General features: G+C 42.1%; 2 protein-coding genes across 3 annotated transcripts in view; one reads left to right on the top strand and one right to left on the bottom strand.

Moving 5' to 3' along the window:
- The window catches only part of LOC134205621 (katanin p80 WD40 repeat-containing subunit B1), a 38,967-nt gene extending 29,541 nt beyond the window's left edge, over positions 1–9,426 (bottom strand). The window contains exon 1 of the mRNA XM_062681036.1: positions 9,163–9,426. Within this exon, the coding sequence (XP_062537020.1) occupies positions 9,163–9,199 (37 nt within the window). The 5' untranslated portion in view covers positions 9,200–9,426. The remainder of the gene's footprint in view (positions 1–9,162) is intronic.
- Positions 9,427–16,198: 6,772 nt separating this feature from the next.
- Positions 16,199–17,449, top strand: part of LOC134205619 (serine--tRNA ligase, mitochondrial-like) — a 50,186-nt gene continuing 48,935 nt past the window's right edge. For both annotated transcript variants that reach the window (XM_062681033.1, XM_062681034.1), the window contains exon 1: positions 16,199–16,839. In XM_062681033.1, the coding sequence (XP_062537017.1) occupies positions 16,306–16,839 (534 nt within the window). In that variant the 5' untranslated portion in view covers positions 16,199–16,305. The remainder of the gene's footprint in view (positions 16,840–17,449) is intronic.

Here is a 17,449-nt window from a genome sequence, read left to right as displayed (position 1 = left end):
TTGGGGGTCACGGAAGACTTTCACTATTGGTTGCATCCATAATTCGTCAGGATGGATGATTACGAAATAATGCGAATCTCCTATAGGAAGCACTTTTGGAATTGGCCATTTTTACGGATGTTCCAAATCTTTCGAAGCACCGTTTTGGGAGCATTTGGTCTCATAGTACTTTCACTATTGATTGATGTATGTGTATGTACAATTCACCGGCATTCCCCCAGAAGTAATGCAGGGAGGCAGTTCCTGGGGGAACCAGGGTATTAGTAGAAAGGGTAACTCAAGTAACCTTCTGTTGCTTGGGTGGGTTTAGTGGGTCCGACGATCCGTCAACACCACTCCCTAAGTGATAATTTCAGGTGTCTGTTTGCAGATTTGCCTTCATCCTCCTATAAAAAAAAGAAAAAAAATTCAATTTCAAAAAAATCTCGAAGGTCTGGGATAAATTTTCCGGAATTTTCCACTTTTACGAATTTTCAGAATATCCGGATGACCGTTCCTGGGGTATTTGGAGGTCACAGAAGACAAGACATTTACTATAGATTGCACTCACAAGCTGACAGAAACGGTACACAATTCAAGTGGAAATCGTTCGCGCCCTTGATTGTGTTACCTCGTAGGATTGGGTCTGTTCGCGACGGGAAGGAGCAATACGTTCGATTAAAACAACCCTTTCCCGTCGATTTCTTCGTCGCGAAGACCAATACACCGCGACGGGAAGGATCTGATTCGTTCTATTGTGTGTTTGCCTCGCCGGTTCGGTTTTGCGAAGAAACAAGTAGCTCGCGCCGGGGAGGAGATCCGTTTCGATTTATACTACCGTTTCCGTACGTTTTCCGTGTTTGTGTTTTCGCTGACAATGCCGCCCAAGGCAGAAAAAATCCTCGCGGATTAGGTGGTCCAGCGGCAATCTTTGATCGATAAGCGACAAGCGGTTGCAAAATTCATCTCCGATTTCGATCCAGTGCGTGGCAGGTGCCGAGTGGAAGTGAGAATCGACTCTCTAGACAAAGTAAATACTGCATTTGCGGAGGTTCAGCACACAATCGAGCGGCTAGATAGCGAAGATCTGGAGGCACACCTTGCCGAAAGAGTAGTTTTCTAGCACCGATACTGCACAGCGAAAGGATTCCTGCTTTCGAAACACCCCACCGAAGGTAATCAAGCGCAACTAAATGCTTCGTTTGCTGCTCCACCAAACAACTTCCACCTCCGCTTACCGCAGATCGATTTTCCACGTTTCAATGGCGATTTCTCACGTTGGTTATCGTTCCGTGATACATTTTCGTCCATGGTTCACTCCAATCCGGACATACCAACAGTCACCAAACCTGCAGTCTCTAGAGGGGAACGCAAAGAAATCCTACGAGTCGGTCGATATTGAAACCGACAATTACGCTTGCACTTACGACAACCGTCGATTCTTAAGCAATAACTTTTGCCAGCAGTGAAGCAGAAGTCTGCTAATCAGATCCACAGCCTGATCGATTATTTCCAATGCCTTGTGAAGGCCTGTGAAGGCGAGCCTGGGAGGAGAAGACTAGTATGCAGGATGACGTGAAGTATGAGGAGCTGGTAGAATTCCTCTATCAGTGCGTACGAGTGCTGAATTTAGTAGACTACAAGCACCTCATTCACCGCCGTCGGCAAAGGTGGCCGGCAACATTCCAAAACACACCAAAATCAAGTTCGCAGCCAACGCCGCTGCATCCTCGAATACCTCATCACCGTGTCTACTGTCCTGCTCCGTCAATCACGTCCTGCGCAACTGCCCTATCTTCCTCGGGAAGGAGAGTTGGCCGAGAATTCGTCACGCTAAAGCGGTTGTGCTGAAACTGTCTGTGCAGCGGACATCAGTCGAAGAAGTTTACGTCGAAGTTCTCATGCCGTACGTGTCACGAAAGACATCATTCGCTGCTTCATGATCCTGCTTTATCTAAGTCGTCGTCGTCGTCGAGTTCAACCGTGTCATCTACTGTGCCCTCGGATCTGCAACCTTTCTACGAAAGATGATCCGCTAGAAGCTACGCTTCAGAAGTTCTGGGCACTGGAGCAGAATGGAGAAGCATGTGAGTGGGATACAGCACTCCCAACCAAGTTACAGGAGGAGTGGAAGGCGTTTTATAACACTTTTAATTTGCTGAGCAACGTTCGTGTCCCACGATTTGTTTCGCTTTCGAACGCCGTCAATTTACAACACCACTTCTTCGCCGACATCTCTCAAGGAGCTTACGGATCCTATTAATACGTACGAACAGAAATCAGTGGCGGCATATCTGTTCAGCTACTAACGGAAAAATCAAAGGTCGCACCGTTATCCAGTCGGCATTCCATCGTCCGGTTGGAACTCTGTGCTGCACGACTGACAAAGCAGCCATTCGAAAAGGTGGTTTTCGCCTTGAAGATCTCACCTCCCACTTATTTTTGGACGGACTCCACGAACGTTCTAAATTGGCTGTGATCTCTTCCAAGCCGTTGGAAGGCTTTCGTAGCGAACCGAGTGTCACAGATCCAGCACTCGACCGATGCGATGTCAGTCACTGGAAGCACGTACGCTACTCCACTTTCTCCAAGCTTCGTACGTAACTGCATTCCGTTTGCGATACCTCCAATCCTTGCGAGCAAGTTTTTAACCAGAGATAGAGCTACAAGTTTCAATAGCATTGTTATGATATAATTCATAGATTGCAAACATGTGTTTTATTTTTGAGATCCTTAGAATGCTATCACAAATTAAGAAAAGAACAAGGCAAGAACAACAAAAGCGTGAAGATTACTGCTACTGGCCACGCCCATCTTCACCATAAGGAGGGAGAGGATGGAAGCAAGAGGCCCGTGACTACGACACACTCATAAGTACCACGAAGTTGGATATTGAGGATGGTATTCGTTAGATCAGCCAGAAGCTAGCAAGTTGACCATGGTATCATATTAAGGCATCATATTAAGTAGCACACCACGAGAAGGTATCTACCCACCGTCACGGTAAAAGGGAGTGAATTACAAGTTGTTACACAAAACTATGTTGATAATTCATTACACCATTTGTTGTTTAATATGAGTTCAAAGTTTTCTGTATAACAGCAAAATAATGATATAAAATAATCTAATTGATTTCTAGACGGTGAACTATTTGGACACCTGTTATTAAACTAGGATTTAATAACAAATTCAAAAGAAGTTTTTGAGATGTAGCTCGTCGTTGCATTCTGAGGAAATTTTTTAAAATCCAATAAAACCATGGCCTCTTATTAGAAAATCCAGAAATTCTAATAAACTATTATTTCTAAATGGCAAACTTTAGTATTAAAGTTAATCAAAAATGGGTGGTCAAATATACTAAAATCTTTTAAATCTAATTAGTTTGTAGTTTTATTTTAGATTTAAAAAATCCGACCTCCACACTAGTATTTGGGTATCTATTCTTCATTGGTAATGAAAAGAATTTTTTTTTTCTAAAAATGTGATATTTCAAAATCAATTAAAAAGTTTTGGATTACACCATGATCCTTTTAAAAGGCGATTTCATTCGCGAGCTTTTTTCATACGCACATGTTCTTTACAAATCCTACCGGAGTTAGGAGCACTGAATTACAGTAAAAAATAATACCCTTGTTAGCAAAAATGAGCAGCGTCGTTTTATTTTGTTTGTCTTTTCAATGAAGCATAATCAAGCATTTTTTTCCTTCACGGCTTCCTGCACGGTCAAAATGCCATCTAGCCTGATGGCTTGTGCCAGAATTACTTCTGACATAACTTGCTCTATAATTTCTTTTTCGAGACTTATCCTGAAGTGTCGCAAGGCGGTTTTAACAATCATAAACAGATTTAACAATCATAATGTACTTTCTGTCATCGACGCCCTTATCGCTCGTTATTCTCTCTGACGTTGAGAAACATCAAACATCATTGTCATGTGATGAACTAACTTTACTAACAACTCGAGTCAATTTGTCCCACTGAAAAATGATGTTATCATCTAACAATAATATAGGCTGGAAAACGTCTACATAAAGTGTGATCCATCTATTATAAATTCAGTAGAAAATCGAATTATAGCCGCTATTGAAATTGGATTTTTCTCACAATCTATACGTTAAACCTAATATCGGAAGTAGTGCGCTGTATAGCACATCACCAAATGAAAACAGCGCACTACTTCCGAAGTTAGGTTTAACGTACGAATTGTGAGAAAAATCCAACTTTGTTAGCGGCTATAATTCGGATTTGCACTGAATTGATAATAATATTCCAAAAAGTGTTTGCTACCAAAAATATTGGAAAACTTTTCAAATTTTTTCGATTTTAAAATTAATGGGAAGCTTAATGAAGCCATACATCGACGAAGATCACATTATTCGCGTCGGTGGCTGGCTGCGGAATGCCACACTCTCCGATTACGTCAAGCATCCTATCGTACTCTCTGCCAAACACCCGCTGTCGACTCTGCAGGCTAGTTTCTTTCACTTGAAGCTACTGCACGCAGGACCGCAACTCCTGCTAGCCACACTGAACCAGAAGTTTTGGATTCTTGGCGGCAGAAATTTGTCCAAATTCGTTTTCCACCATTGCCACACTTGCTTTCGCAGCAAACCCTAGTCCACACTAGTCCAGCAGAGCACAGCAGATCTTCCAGCATCGCGAGACTCACCAATTCGCCCCTTCGCTATCTGCGGCGTCGACTACTGTAATGTAAATCCACCACTCTATGATATTTTCGGTGTTTGCATTGCAATTTCCAAACATTTGACTAATTGCATCATGGTAGGCGTGGTTAAGTATAACAAACAACACATCACCGTTGCCAACGTCAAACTGCACGTAAAAAAAATTAATGTTGTTTATTATAAACTAGTTTATTTGTGGACGCAGAAGCGCCCGTGGCAAGTGTTTTTTTTTTCGATCTAAACGGCTCATGTGTTATTCAACGTCTGTTGACTGTGATTTTTTTCCTCAAATGATGTGTCTGTTTGTCTAAGGTTGTCACTGGTTTTGTTTTCTGCATCTGATAGTAAAAAAGAATTTAAGTGTCAAACATTTTATTTTTTGTGAGAATATCGCCGAGTGCTACGTCTGGTTGGCTAGTCACCGGACAGACAAACAGGGCTATTATATGGCTATATACACCAACATTGCCTACAAACAGATGTTGAGTCTACTGGCACAGGTGGAAATGTGCCTCAATTCCCGTCCGCTGACTCCGATGCCGAGTGAACCGTCCGATCTGGAGGTCCTAACTCCAGGACATTTTCTCGTCGGGACCAACCTTCAAGCGGTACTCGATGCCAATTTTCGTGGGATTCCTGACAACCGTTTGGAAGCTTACGATGTGTTCCAGAAGCATCTCCAGGTACCCGGAGTACCTTCAACAGCTGCAGTCACGGGCAACCAAAGGCTGCAATTTCCCGGTCACCATTGAGGTAGGCCGCATCGTCGTCGTGAAGGAGGACAACGTTCCTCCTACTAGCTGGCCGCTCGGGCGAGTCATGAAGCTGCACCCGGGCAAGGACGGGGTTGTCCGAGTCGTGACCCTACGCACTGCTCCAGGGAAGGACATCGTTCGTGCCGTAGCCAAGATCGCTCTACTGCCGTCACCGGATCCAAGCAACTGAAACCGTCGATCCAGGTACAGCAACCCGCAAGGGAGAACGTGCTCGAAGCAGTTAATTGCAATTCCATTCCTTTCAAACCAAGTCGTTTGATCTACCTGGTCTTCTTTTTTGTTCCCGGTCAACTGCGAGGATCTACGGCGGAGCGATCACTGAATTGATGTCTACAACAAAACTACGCCTGAATTTGTCCAACGTTGTCTTGCTGGAACCCCTATGTGTTCCAAGGTGGCCGGAATGTTGGAGCCGGACACAAGTACCAATAATTAAAATGTATTATACTGTATAACTTAATTCCATTTTGTACTACAAACCCCCCGAACCAAATTACTCATCGCTGAACTCGTCAGCAATCAGAGAGTGCAAAAGCACTGTCCATTATTCATAAGAATCCCGCACAAAGCAAATGTGCAAAAATTGTATATTGCTTTAACACCCTCAGTCCATAATTACAAACGATAGAAAACGGTCGATCTCGTCTCGGTGTTCTTTGCTATTAGTTCAACATATTACCACGGTAAAGTGTACTGGGAAGCTAATTTATTGCGGTAGCAATTGCTCTCTTCGGGGTGGAAATTTTGGTGGTATCTTGTATCAGTCGGACCTTAGTGAAAAGGTGGACGAGCTTCTTGGGGCCTTATCTTGAAGAAACAGTGCGTTTTCCTGGACACAAAGGGCTTGTGGCGACTCAAGCCCCGGGTCACTACTCCCGCGTGTGTTTTATACTGGATATAGTGCTTTTCGGTGGCTGTCAATGCAGCGAAAAAAGTCCTTCGATTACTGGAAAGTTCGCGCTCGAACAACGTTTTTTACCCCACGGTTATAGAGCGAATCACGGTACTAAGTATACGTAAAAGACTTAGGATCACTCCAAAACCTCTTGATACCCATAAATATCTGTAGTGTATGTGTGTACAAAATGTTAGACACAGTTTTTGATAACAGGTTGTTCATAAAAAGAAGGTTGTATGCAAAACACATCAGCAAATAAATCGAAAAATTACAAAATGAATGAAATGGATGCATTTTCTCTTCCCCATCTCCTCCCTGCATCCATTGAAACGTTTTTTTGTATGGAAGGGTTTTAAAATTCGTATTGGCCCTAACGCTCTGACAGATACCATTCCATTCTCTGAAGCGTTATGTAATTGGAGAATGGGTCCATATATTAAGGACAGCAGGCAAGGGCTTGATAACCTTTCCCTTGGTCACTGTGAGTTACGGGACCTGCCTTAGAAAAAAAAAAAGACAGAAACACCGTCTTCGACCAGACGTCGTACAGACTGAACGCTTAACACCTAGAAAACTGACAGGACACATAACACTCAGTGGACCGGTGGAGAATTTTCGATTACGAAAAGTTTTCTCCTTACCGGGGCGAGAATCGAACCCACGCTCCATAACTCATGCGTCTAGACAATTGACGTCGCTAACCGCAAGCCCACGAAGCCCACTTTGGTGGGGTTTGACTTAATAAAAAGCAGGGGTTTTTTATTAATGGCCTCCGACGAGACATGAGATTTGCGCAAGCCTAATAGGGTCTCCAGTAGCCTTGCCAGCAAAGTCGTAGGATTGCCAATCCAAAGATGGCGAGTGCGATTTCCGGTCCGGTCTAGGATGTTTTCGGATGGGAAACATTCTCGACTTCCTGGGCATTGTATATCCATTGTACTTGCAACACAATATACCTACTCATGCAATGGCGGGCATAGAAAAGCTTTCAATCAATAACTGAGGAAATGCTAATATATTAAGTTGAAAAGCCGGCCAATTTCCAGTTGGAATGTAAAGCCATCGAAGAAGATGAAGAAAACCAATCATTACAAACGACATAAGAGATAATCCGACACGATGCAATTGACAACAATTGACATTTGAACAATCGACAAAGGACACGGCAATGTCAGACGGATTTTTTTTCAATTTCATTTATTTGAGAGGCTCAGGCATGTATAGCACTTAGCGGAGCCGATACTCTTTATGATATTTACAAATTTTATCATTTTTATCAACAGTTAGTAATGGGAAAGAGAAGTTTATTGGTAAATTGGTACTTGGAACGATAGGAGTTGCCCTCATCCAAAATCAAGCTAATTTCTGCGCTGCTACTAGCGCTAGATTGTTAATCTAGCTTTCTTTTAGCTTCACACTAGGAAATCAGTATGGCGAAAGGCATCTAAAGTTTATTATCTCGAAAATAATCACCTTAATCGAAAAAATATTTGGTAGGCACTAGCAGATACCTTCCTACATAACTACCAAATAGATATTCATGAAAAGTTCCTGCTGTTGAGAAAACCTGTGTTAGATGTCTTTCCCCATACAAACTTCAGGTAGTTAACTCATGCTGACTATTTTTACATATCTCGTATACTTATTCAAAAGGACGTATGTGATTTTGTAAACAAAGATTCAAACGTAATTTTGCCCTATATGATGGCACTCCCACGCAAATCGACACCACCAACAGGTAGCCGAAGGCTACCTCTACCTGTCTGTGGTAATGATTTGCGTGGGAGTACTATCAGATTGGACAAATCGACGTTTGAATCTTTGTTTAATCACATACGCCTTTTTGAATAAGTACCCGAGATATACGTTAGCGCCTGGATATGGCAGTGGCGGGTAGGAAACCAACCACTGTATGTGATTCATTGGTATTCAAATATGGGTCTAATAAAAAGATATTTTAGTTACTAGATAAAGATTGTCGCTTCGGTTCCCTTTGTTCTGCTGTCCGGAACATGTTGGGTACCAAGCTGTCAAATCGTATGGATTTTACTTCTTTGACATTTAGCTCCCCTATCCTCGCCAGAAAAAGATGTTCCGGGCAGCGACGACAGCGACAATCTTTATCTGGTAACTAAAATATCTTTTGTCTAATACCAACTAAGTAAAAGTTATGAAAAAAAATAAAAAACTGTGTTCATAACCAAATCTCTGTCCCTACTCTTTGGATCTATAGATATAAAAATAAAATATTCAAAGCACCTACATTGCACTTTCTAGTACCATCTGATATTTCCTAAATTTTAAGTGGATTTTTTTAAATGTTTTAAAAAAAAACTCTAAGGATGAGAAACAACTATAAACAACCTGCGTAAAAAGCGACCCCAGTGTATATACATCATTAAGGTATCCATCACGCCCCATATTTCGCTATAATTATTTGCGTGTTACGCTCTTCGTTCGCACTATTTATGCAGAAGACAGGCAAATTCAGACTGCACCTCACAGAAAAGAATGATCAACTCTCGCTTTGGGGAACAGAAAATTCATTCGAAGATCAGGAGATGTTCGAGCGGAAGGGCAGGGAAGGCCGTTCATCAATACGTACGTAATGCACAAAACCTTCACACAATGAAAATCTCCTCAGCTGTGAACAGAACTTGCAATTATGAGACGTTTTCGATGCAATTAAAACCGCCTGATAGCGCAACTCATTCCCAAATGGGAACATTCCCCCTTGTTATCAGAAAAATAGTCATCCAAAGTTTAGGAAAGGTGTTTTTAATGACCATTATATTGCGTGTTCTCACCAGCACACAGTACTTACAGATTTTTGATGGTGTCTTTCGAGCTGCTAAGGCCATAATCCGCTCTGACGGGTATTTCGTAGAGCGATAATACAAGTACTGATGGTAAGGCTAGAACTGCGATATAATCAATTCCCGGATCGACATTCGCGTGGCCTGAGGAACGATAGTAACACAAATTTGGGGCCGAAATTTTCACTTCACGTAAGTTTTTTTTATTCTATTTCGCTTCGCACCACACAGAGCTGATTACTTTTCTTTTGCTCGTCGTTGACTGTTTGACAGTTGGCTGTGTCCGTGATTCGGTTTGAAACATCGCAAAATTGAGCAACATGCACACTCAATCAAATCTATCGAAGTTTTCGATTAGAAATACACATTACACTGAGAACCAAAACTTCCCAAGAGGGAAGATTCATTAATTACGTGATGCAAAAATTGGCCATTTTTTGGAAGGGGGTTCCCCCTATGTCACACTTTTTGTATGAAACATGTAATATTTCTGTAAGGATCGTCACACTTCAGACAACCCCCTTCTAAGCGTAACGTAATTTATGGATGTTTCCAAAGTGGTTGTTTTCTCACAGATTTTCGTTTAGAGCAAGATTACCGGTAGTGAATATAAGCCGTTTGGCAGCGCAGTATCATCACTTGACTTCAGATAATGATGCTCTAAGATGGTATGTACTTTTATGTGCTATTACTTGAAGATATTATCATTCCATGAATAGAAACTGAATATTTAATATTACCGATTCGATAAATGGTTCATTTCTATTCGGGCGTGTAGCCTTTAAGCGTTCGAAATCTTATTTAGGCTCGATGCCCACGTAGCGTATTTTCAACGCTGCGTGCACACGGCGTTAAGGTAGCCTCACACCTCGGGAATTTGGTCCGCGGATTTTTTCCCCATGTATTTTTGCATATGCGATGTTTTTGGGATTTGGGCACGGAAAATCAAAATCCCGGCCCCCTTTAAAATACACGGGGGCAAAAATCCGGCGGAAAATTTTCCCGAGGTGTAAGGTAGCCTTTAAAAGGACGCATGTGTGCATCGGGAAAAAGCGGTAAGGGTTCTTTCTAAAATTAAGTAACGCTAAATTTGGTGATTTTGGACCCCCACCCTCCCCCACGTAACACTTTTTGTATGGAAGGTTTAATTTTTTTGTATGGGCCGTAACGCTCGGCTTGACCCCCTCCCGTTGAATAAACGCTACGTGGGCATCGGCCCTTATAAATGATTTCTTGACGGTCTCCAATTTTTGATTCTGATTTGACATCCAGTTCCGTCGGGAAAGACGTTCCCGCATAATCATGAACCATAAGTGGATCATTTCTCAGATTGTTCCTGAATATAATTCAAGACAAAATTTTCAAAACGACTTATCTGCTTTTGTAAACAAAGATTCAAACGACGAATTGACGAATCTGATAGCTCTCCCACGCAAACCAACACCATCAACAGGTAGCGGAATCCTTCACCTGCCTATTGATATTGTTGATTTGCGTGGGAGATGTATCAGATTCGTCAAATCGTCGTTTGTATCTTTGTTTACAAAAGCAGATAAGTCGTTTTGAAAATTTTGTCTTGAATTAATATTACACTGAGGAAAATGGACGTATGATTTTCAATCAAACCACAAGGAATCGGTATGAATTTCAATATGTTGCCTTATGAATGATGATTTTTATTTGAAAAAAAATCTGAAGGGTTATGTACAAGACACGACCGCCCAACGTAAACTACGTAGAACAGTTTGGTGCATTGAGGAATGTAGTCATATTTTAAGATAATTCATTCGATTACTTTATGTCACTGGTTTAGAACAAAATTACCATAACTTAAAATATATAAAAAAATGTTGGATACCGTAGTCAGGGGTGACGTCCGAGCCCTCACCGACAGTCTGGAGGTTGGATAACAAAATCGTTCAAAAAGGTTACTTATAATTCAGTTTTATTGTTCTCAGATACATTAAATCTATTCTACAAGCATTCTATGTAGTTGAAACAGCGACCCATTCTCACCCCCTATTGACCCGTTGTCTCCCCGACGACGGTACGATAACCTAAAATTTCAACTTTAAAATCCCAAGTGATAATAATGCTTTTCGCAATTCCAACTGTTGCATTCGACTTAGAGTAAAATTAGTAGGGATTCAGTTTCATTCCAAATTTTCGACCACTATTCTAGTTTATTTGTAGTAATATATAGGTGGAAATAGTGGAGTATGATTATTAATTAATACTATTCTGAAATAAAAATAACTCACTAGCGTTATATGGTTATGATATCCCAAGCAGCACACGTTGAGCCAATCTTGTTGCAGTAACCACATTGTGAGAGAATTCGGGCATATATAAGTTACTGTGATCGATGTGCAATATGTTTGTTGCTGGGGGTGTATACTGGTGAGTGCGTGTACCACGATTAAGCGATTTTACGACAGATGCGAGGCGATACGCATCGGCCCTGGACCTTGCAAAGAATCTCTGCTCTGGCTACGGACAAACAGGTGCCTCTGTCCAATGGTAGTCAGAGCATCGAGTCATCACTGGTGGAAGAATACGAGCCTTGGACCTTTGGCAGAATCTCCGCCTTCTGTTATTTGGAGTGACGAGGAATAGTTGGCAGAGAAGGGATAGTCGTATTGTTGAGTCCCGCAAAGAAGCGCGAGTCGATAAAACCCGGTTGCGCCAACTAGAAATCAACAAATACTAGCCATGTACCGCTTTGACTCAAATTCCGAACATGACTCATATTCCGAATTTTAGCATTTAAATGCCCATTTTAACTTTATTCGTGTAATTTTCTCCACAGGAGTTTGAATTCGTTTGTTATCTTGATCCTCAGTGCGGAAAACCAATGACAGTTTTAGTTTTAAGGCGCTAGAACGCCAGTGTTCGGAATATGAGTCATGTTCGGGATTTGAGTCAGAACGGTACCAAAAACCAAGCCATTCGGTTAAGATGCGCCAGAGTAGTAAACGCTGCGGACGGGAATAGGGTCATTCATTTAATTTATTTAGTCTACATCTGAACAGATAACACTGAATCAACAATTTGGAACGGGAATAGGGTGTTTCTGCTATTTTATTACACTCTAACTCCCATTATCTGGCAGTGTCATTATGGATAACATATTCGTGCAACCATATTATTAATATAACTGCAAGAATCTTAGATCCGGGAGTCTATTGTAACCTATAGCCCGTTTCAATAAAGTATGCGTTCCGATGCTATAGCCGTATACAATAAGTCCCGCATGATTGTACCCACAGAGTATCTGAAGTGCATTCAAACTTCCTGAATTAAAATTGAATTCTTTTGATTTTGTCGCATATTTAATGTTAAAAATATAATTAACAATTTGCAGTTTATCATAAAATGGCTTATCATTTTCCTAAGTTATCTTTGAATCGAACATGTTTGTTCATCTGCATTGCGATTATCGCATTGACATTGCATTGCCGGTTCTAACAATCGATCATCCTTTCCTTGCACAAACATACGCTTGTATGTATATCGCCGACTGCGGTCACTGCTCTGGCCCAACTTTTTGTGGCAAACTGGTGCGAAGCACCGCACAAAAAGAAGAGCCCAAAAACCAACTACACTGAACGACGGCCGAATGAGACTCACGTTGCGAACGGAAAAAAGAGGTACTGCCAAAATGGTCCAATACCCTACTTTAACGTTGATAATCAAATGTTTCAATATAACTAGAAAATTGGTGGAGAGTTTCCGAGTCGATTGATATATAAATCTCAAAAATCCATCGAAAGATGAATGCGCTGTTAACGTTCAAAATCTTACATGATTTCGTGACGGTCTCGGATTTTTTTTTCCAGTAGGGTGGGAATCTGCATCCAGACACCGGTGGGCTACCGGCGAACGGGGTTTAGCTAAAACCGCTAAAACCGCTAAAACCACCCTGTTCACAGACCCTGAGTCTCCCCGGAACAGACTTTTCGGCATTACTTCTGGGAGGGGTCCGAACTACTACGCCCACGCACTACCCACTAGCTTCAAATCACAACTAGCTACCCACTAGTTCCTCTACCTCATAACTAGCTACCCACTAGTTCCACTACTACTTAACCAACTACCCGCTAATACCTCACCCTCGAGACTAGCTACCCACTAGTCGGCGCTATCCGACTGCTGCTCGGCGCGCCAATTGCGCTGCAAGATGCTGGCAATCTGAGTGGTAGCGGCCGAGACCGCGTTCCACTTATCAACCTCTTGACACATCCTCTGGATAAGATTATCCGGAGTAGTGTCCCTCCCGCACACCTCTAGCATTCCGCTTCTAACATCGACGAAACGAGGACATACAAATAGTACGTGCTCGGCAGTTTCGTCGACCCCTGGGCAATCCGGGCAGACGGGAGAGTCCGTATGCCCAAACCTATGTAGGTACCACCTAAAGCAGCCATGGCCTGACAGGAACTGTGTCAGATGGAAGTGAACTTCCCCATGCCTCCTATTAACCCATCTTGATACGCTAGGTATCAGCCGATGGGTCCACCTACCCTTAGAAGAGTTATCCCAGTCCCGTTGCCACTTGATAGTCGAAGTGACTCTAATGGCTTTACGGGCTCCTCTGGTTCCGCGCATGTCGAAACTCTCCTCGTCTTCCCGTATGACTAGTCCAATGGGTAACATACACGCAATCACACAAGCGGCATCCCGTGATACCGTGCGGTAGGCACTTATCACTCTGAGACACGCTAGCCTGTGTACACTCTCCAGCTTCTGCAGGTTACGTTCGACGCTAAGCGCCGAGGCCCAAGCTGGACCGCCGTATCTGAGGATAGATACTGCAACCCCAGCTAATAACCTGCGTCTGCTGGAGCGCACTCCTGAGCTATTGGACATCATCCTGGATAATGCCGCAATAGCTGTCGAAGCTCTCCTGCAGGTGTAATCAACGTGACTGCCGAAGTTCAGTCTATCGTCGATCAGCACCCCGAGGAGCTTCACCTCCCGCTTGGAAATGATCTCACAGTCGCCCACGCGAACCACTGCCTCCTGTACCGACTTACGGTTGTTACAAGTTGTAACGGTTGTTTTGTGATGAGCTAGCCCCAACGGTCTCGGATTTGGAAATTTTCATTTGTCACCCTGTATCCGAGTCTTCCCCTTAGACGTAGTTTACGTCAAAAGTGAAGTGCGGCAGACTGGGTTCGAACCATGGACGTCGGGGTCGGGAGGCCGGTATGTAGACCACACGCCCATCGACGCTTGATTACTCGGGAAGGTAACTGCGTATAAGAAGCACTGTTGGTCGAGCAAAATATGATATTCATGCCATTCATGCTGACCTGAGAATAATGTTTTCATCCTCATCCCACCCGCTCTGTTTTTTGTACATAATTTAATTGTTCAAACACCATTTTTTTTGGATGATGAAGCCAGGTATGGACAATGAGAACTGACTAAAAATAAACATATAATTTATGTTTAAAATGCGGTTTAATCTATATTTGTTTACAATATACCAAATCACAGTGAAAATGAAAAGATTACCATGCTAACATAGTGTTAAGAAACTAATCTTCATGTTTAAATTTACTATGTTTCAAGTTCACGCGCACATAGTAGCAAAAACAATAACATGGTAAAATCTGCCATACGTCATCGCTCAAGCCAGCATAGTAAAATTTACCGCGCTTCGTGGTAATTTCAAAAACTATGTGTGTTCTACCGAAATCAAATGGTAAAATGTTTTTACTGTAACCTTTGATATGGTAAGCATTAGAGCATCATTATCGGTCGCGAGCATTTTAATCACCCGCGCTGCGCTTTCATTTTTGTTTCGTCACTCGTTTCTGTATCGGTCACTATTTTCGGCTCTCAATTTGGTTGCTGTATTCCGTACTTGTGAAGTTTGACAGTTGACAGTTCATCAAATAGCAGCGCTCTTATCGCGCTAACAAATTTGGTCACCTGTCAGTCGCGCTACTGTTATAGCAGCGCGTTTAGTAACGACCGCGGTAAAGTGTCAAGTATTTAATGATATGTATTACTGCGCTGCCAAACGGCTTAAACTCACCACCGGTAATCTTGCTCTTACTACCCGCATAATAAAAAACAACATGTTATATGGTCAGAATCATTATTACGATGTAAGATATAGCTTCACAGTTTATGTTGCGGTTATCAAATACTTTTCGGCCGACTCAACCATAACTGCTCGACATCAACACTAAATGTCAATGTATAACATGCTGTCCCGAAAATGTTTTATATTTCCTGCATTATATGTCAACATTTTATCATACTGTCGAGCAAAAATTTTGCAGGCGAAAACGGCCGATTTTTTATGGTGACATAACTTAACAACCCATTCAACATATTGTTATTTGTCAAATAACCGTACCACATACTGTTGGAACTTTATATGAGATTGTTCATATACAGTTGTCAACAGTAAAGGTAGCCTCACACCTCGGGAATTTGGTTCGCGGATTTTTTCCCCATGCATTTTTGCATATGCGATGTTTTCGGAATTTGGACACGGAAAATCAAAATCCCGGCCCCATTTAAAATACACGGGGCTCAAAATCCGCTGGAAAATTTTCCCGAGGTGTGAGGCAGCCTTAAAGGATACTGTTGCCGATCGCACGGGAAAATGTTCATGTATTGTAGGGTGCTGTCAATACGATACACCGCGCGGCTTTTGTAATGTTTCCAAAAGCGCATTTGCACATAATTCCACGCGGCGTTTCCCATTCGAAAGGAACAACCGCACCCTAGGAAACGCCGCAATGTTATCTCTCCATAAGAATCGAGTATACGGGCAGCAAAAAGTGCGGTGCGTCGTTTCCTCTGGGGAGCGCCGCGTGTACTTTTGGGCAAATGCGTTAATACAGTTTGTAATTATGCGGGTATGCCGTTTCTTTCAGTGTAGGTGAAATTTGCGATGTTTTTATCGGTACCCAGAACCCCAGAACGGAAAATAAGCATGTTGAGTGTTGAACTCAATTTTTGAGTTGATCTATTTGTCCGTGTTGTTTTCCTAAAAACGCACGCAGCGCTCAGTTTGTTTACTGCTCCTGTAAATATTATTTACTTGGTGATCGGCACATATTCCCATGCTCAATCCGGCATAATCCCTTGTAAAGTTATTATAAGTTGTGTAAATTAAATTTTTCAACATGTTTCAGTGCTATGGACGTTTATTAACACCCAGAATATTTCGGTTTTGCGATCGTTATGTGCACCACGAAGTTCAAGTGGAGCACACATCGGATTTAGGAGATCAATTGCAACACAAATTCAAACTGCAACAACCGAACTACGATGTCAACTATCTCCTGAATCCAGAAAACCAATCTGTAATTCAAGACAATATAGAGCAACGAAAAGGAGTGGGAAACATCCAACTGATCCATGATTTACACAATCAAATTAAATCACTTTCGGTTCAACATGAAACAGAACGAAGTGTATTAAAAGATCAGTTGCAAGCAGAACTCAGAAGGATTCCTAACAAGACCCATCCGAATGTGTTGGGGTACGGGACAGAACCCAAAGTTATACGACATTACAACAACAAACCAGACTTCTGCGGACGCAAAGTTTTTGACTTCTCAGAAATGGCCAAAAAGCTGAATATATTTCGAATGGAGAAATTAGGTAATTTCACCGGACACAAATCGTACTACTTGACCAGCGAGTTAGCAGAGCTGGTAAGCATGATTTTTGTCATTGTAATTGAAAATTTCTTTGAGCACTATACTTGCTAGTTTTGTTAGTTCACACTGCGTGTATCAGATCTAGAACCTATAAAGCTAGACCAAGGGGACCAAGACTGCGAGGCGGCAGTGGGGATGTAATCCCAATAAGTAGAAGAAGACAGTATTATTATGTATAATCTTTTTTATGGCTGCATCTTCTAAAGCAGTTGCTCGTCGGGTTGATCTCGATCGGAAGTCCGAGTGGGATAACATCATGACAACTTGTCGAAGTCTCAGCCGCCGCAATAAGCTCCGTCTTACACAATGCCTAAACATTTACCATATTTTTTGTTAAATAATTTTTAAATAAGAGCTGTTGGGGCCCCACAAATCTTTCGGTGCTGGATCGCACAAGTCTCAATATTGTTCTAATTATAGTTTTTTAGCATTCAGCATTTTTTGATTCAGATATAAATATAAATGGTATCTACCCTGTGACCCCCTGAAAAAAAAACCCAGATTAATCCACCTAGCGTTGGTGGTGCCTTTCTCGCATTTAGTTGAGACACCAACCTTATATGGAGTATATATGGTCCGATGTACCATTTTCTTCATAACTTTC

This window comes from Armigeres subalbatus, chromosome 1 (assembly GCF_024139115.2).
Source record: "Armigeres subalbatus isolate Guangzhou_Male chromosome 1, GZ_Asu_2, whole genome shotgun sequence".
NCBI lineage: Eukaryota > Metazoa > Arthropoda > Insecta > Diptera > Culicidae > Armigeres > Armigeres subalbatus.
This window is presented reverse-complemented; position numbering and strand designations above follow the sequence as displayed.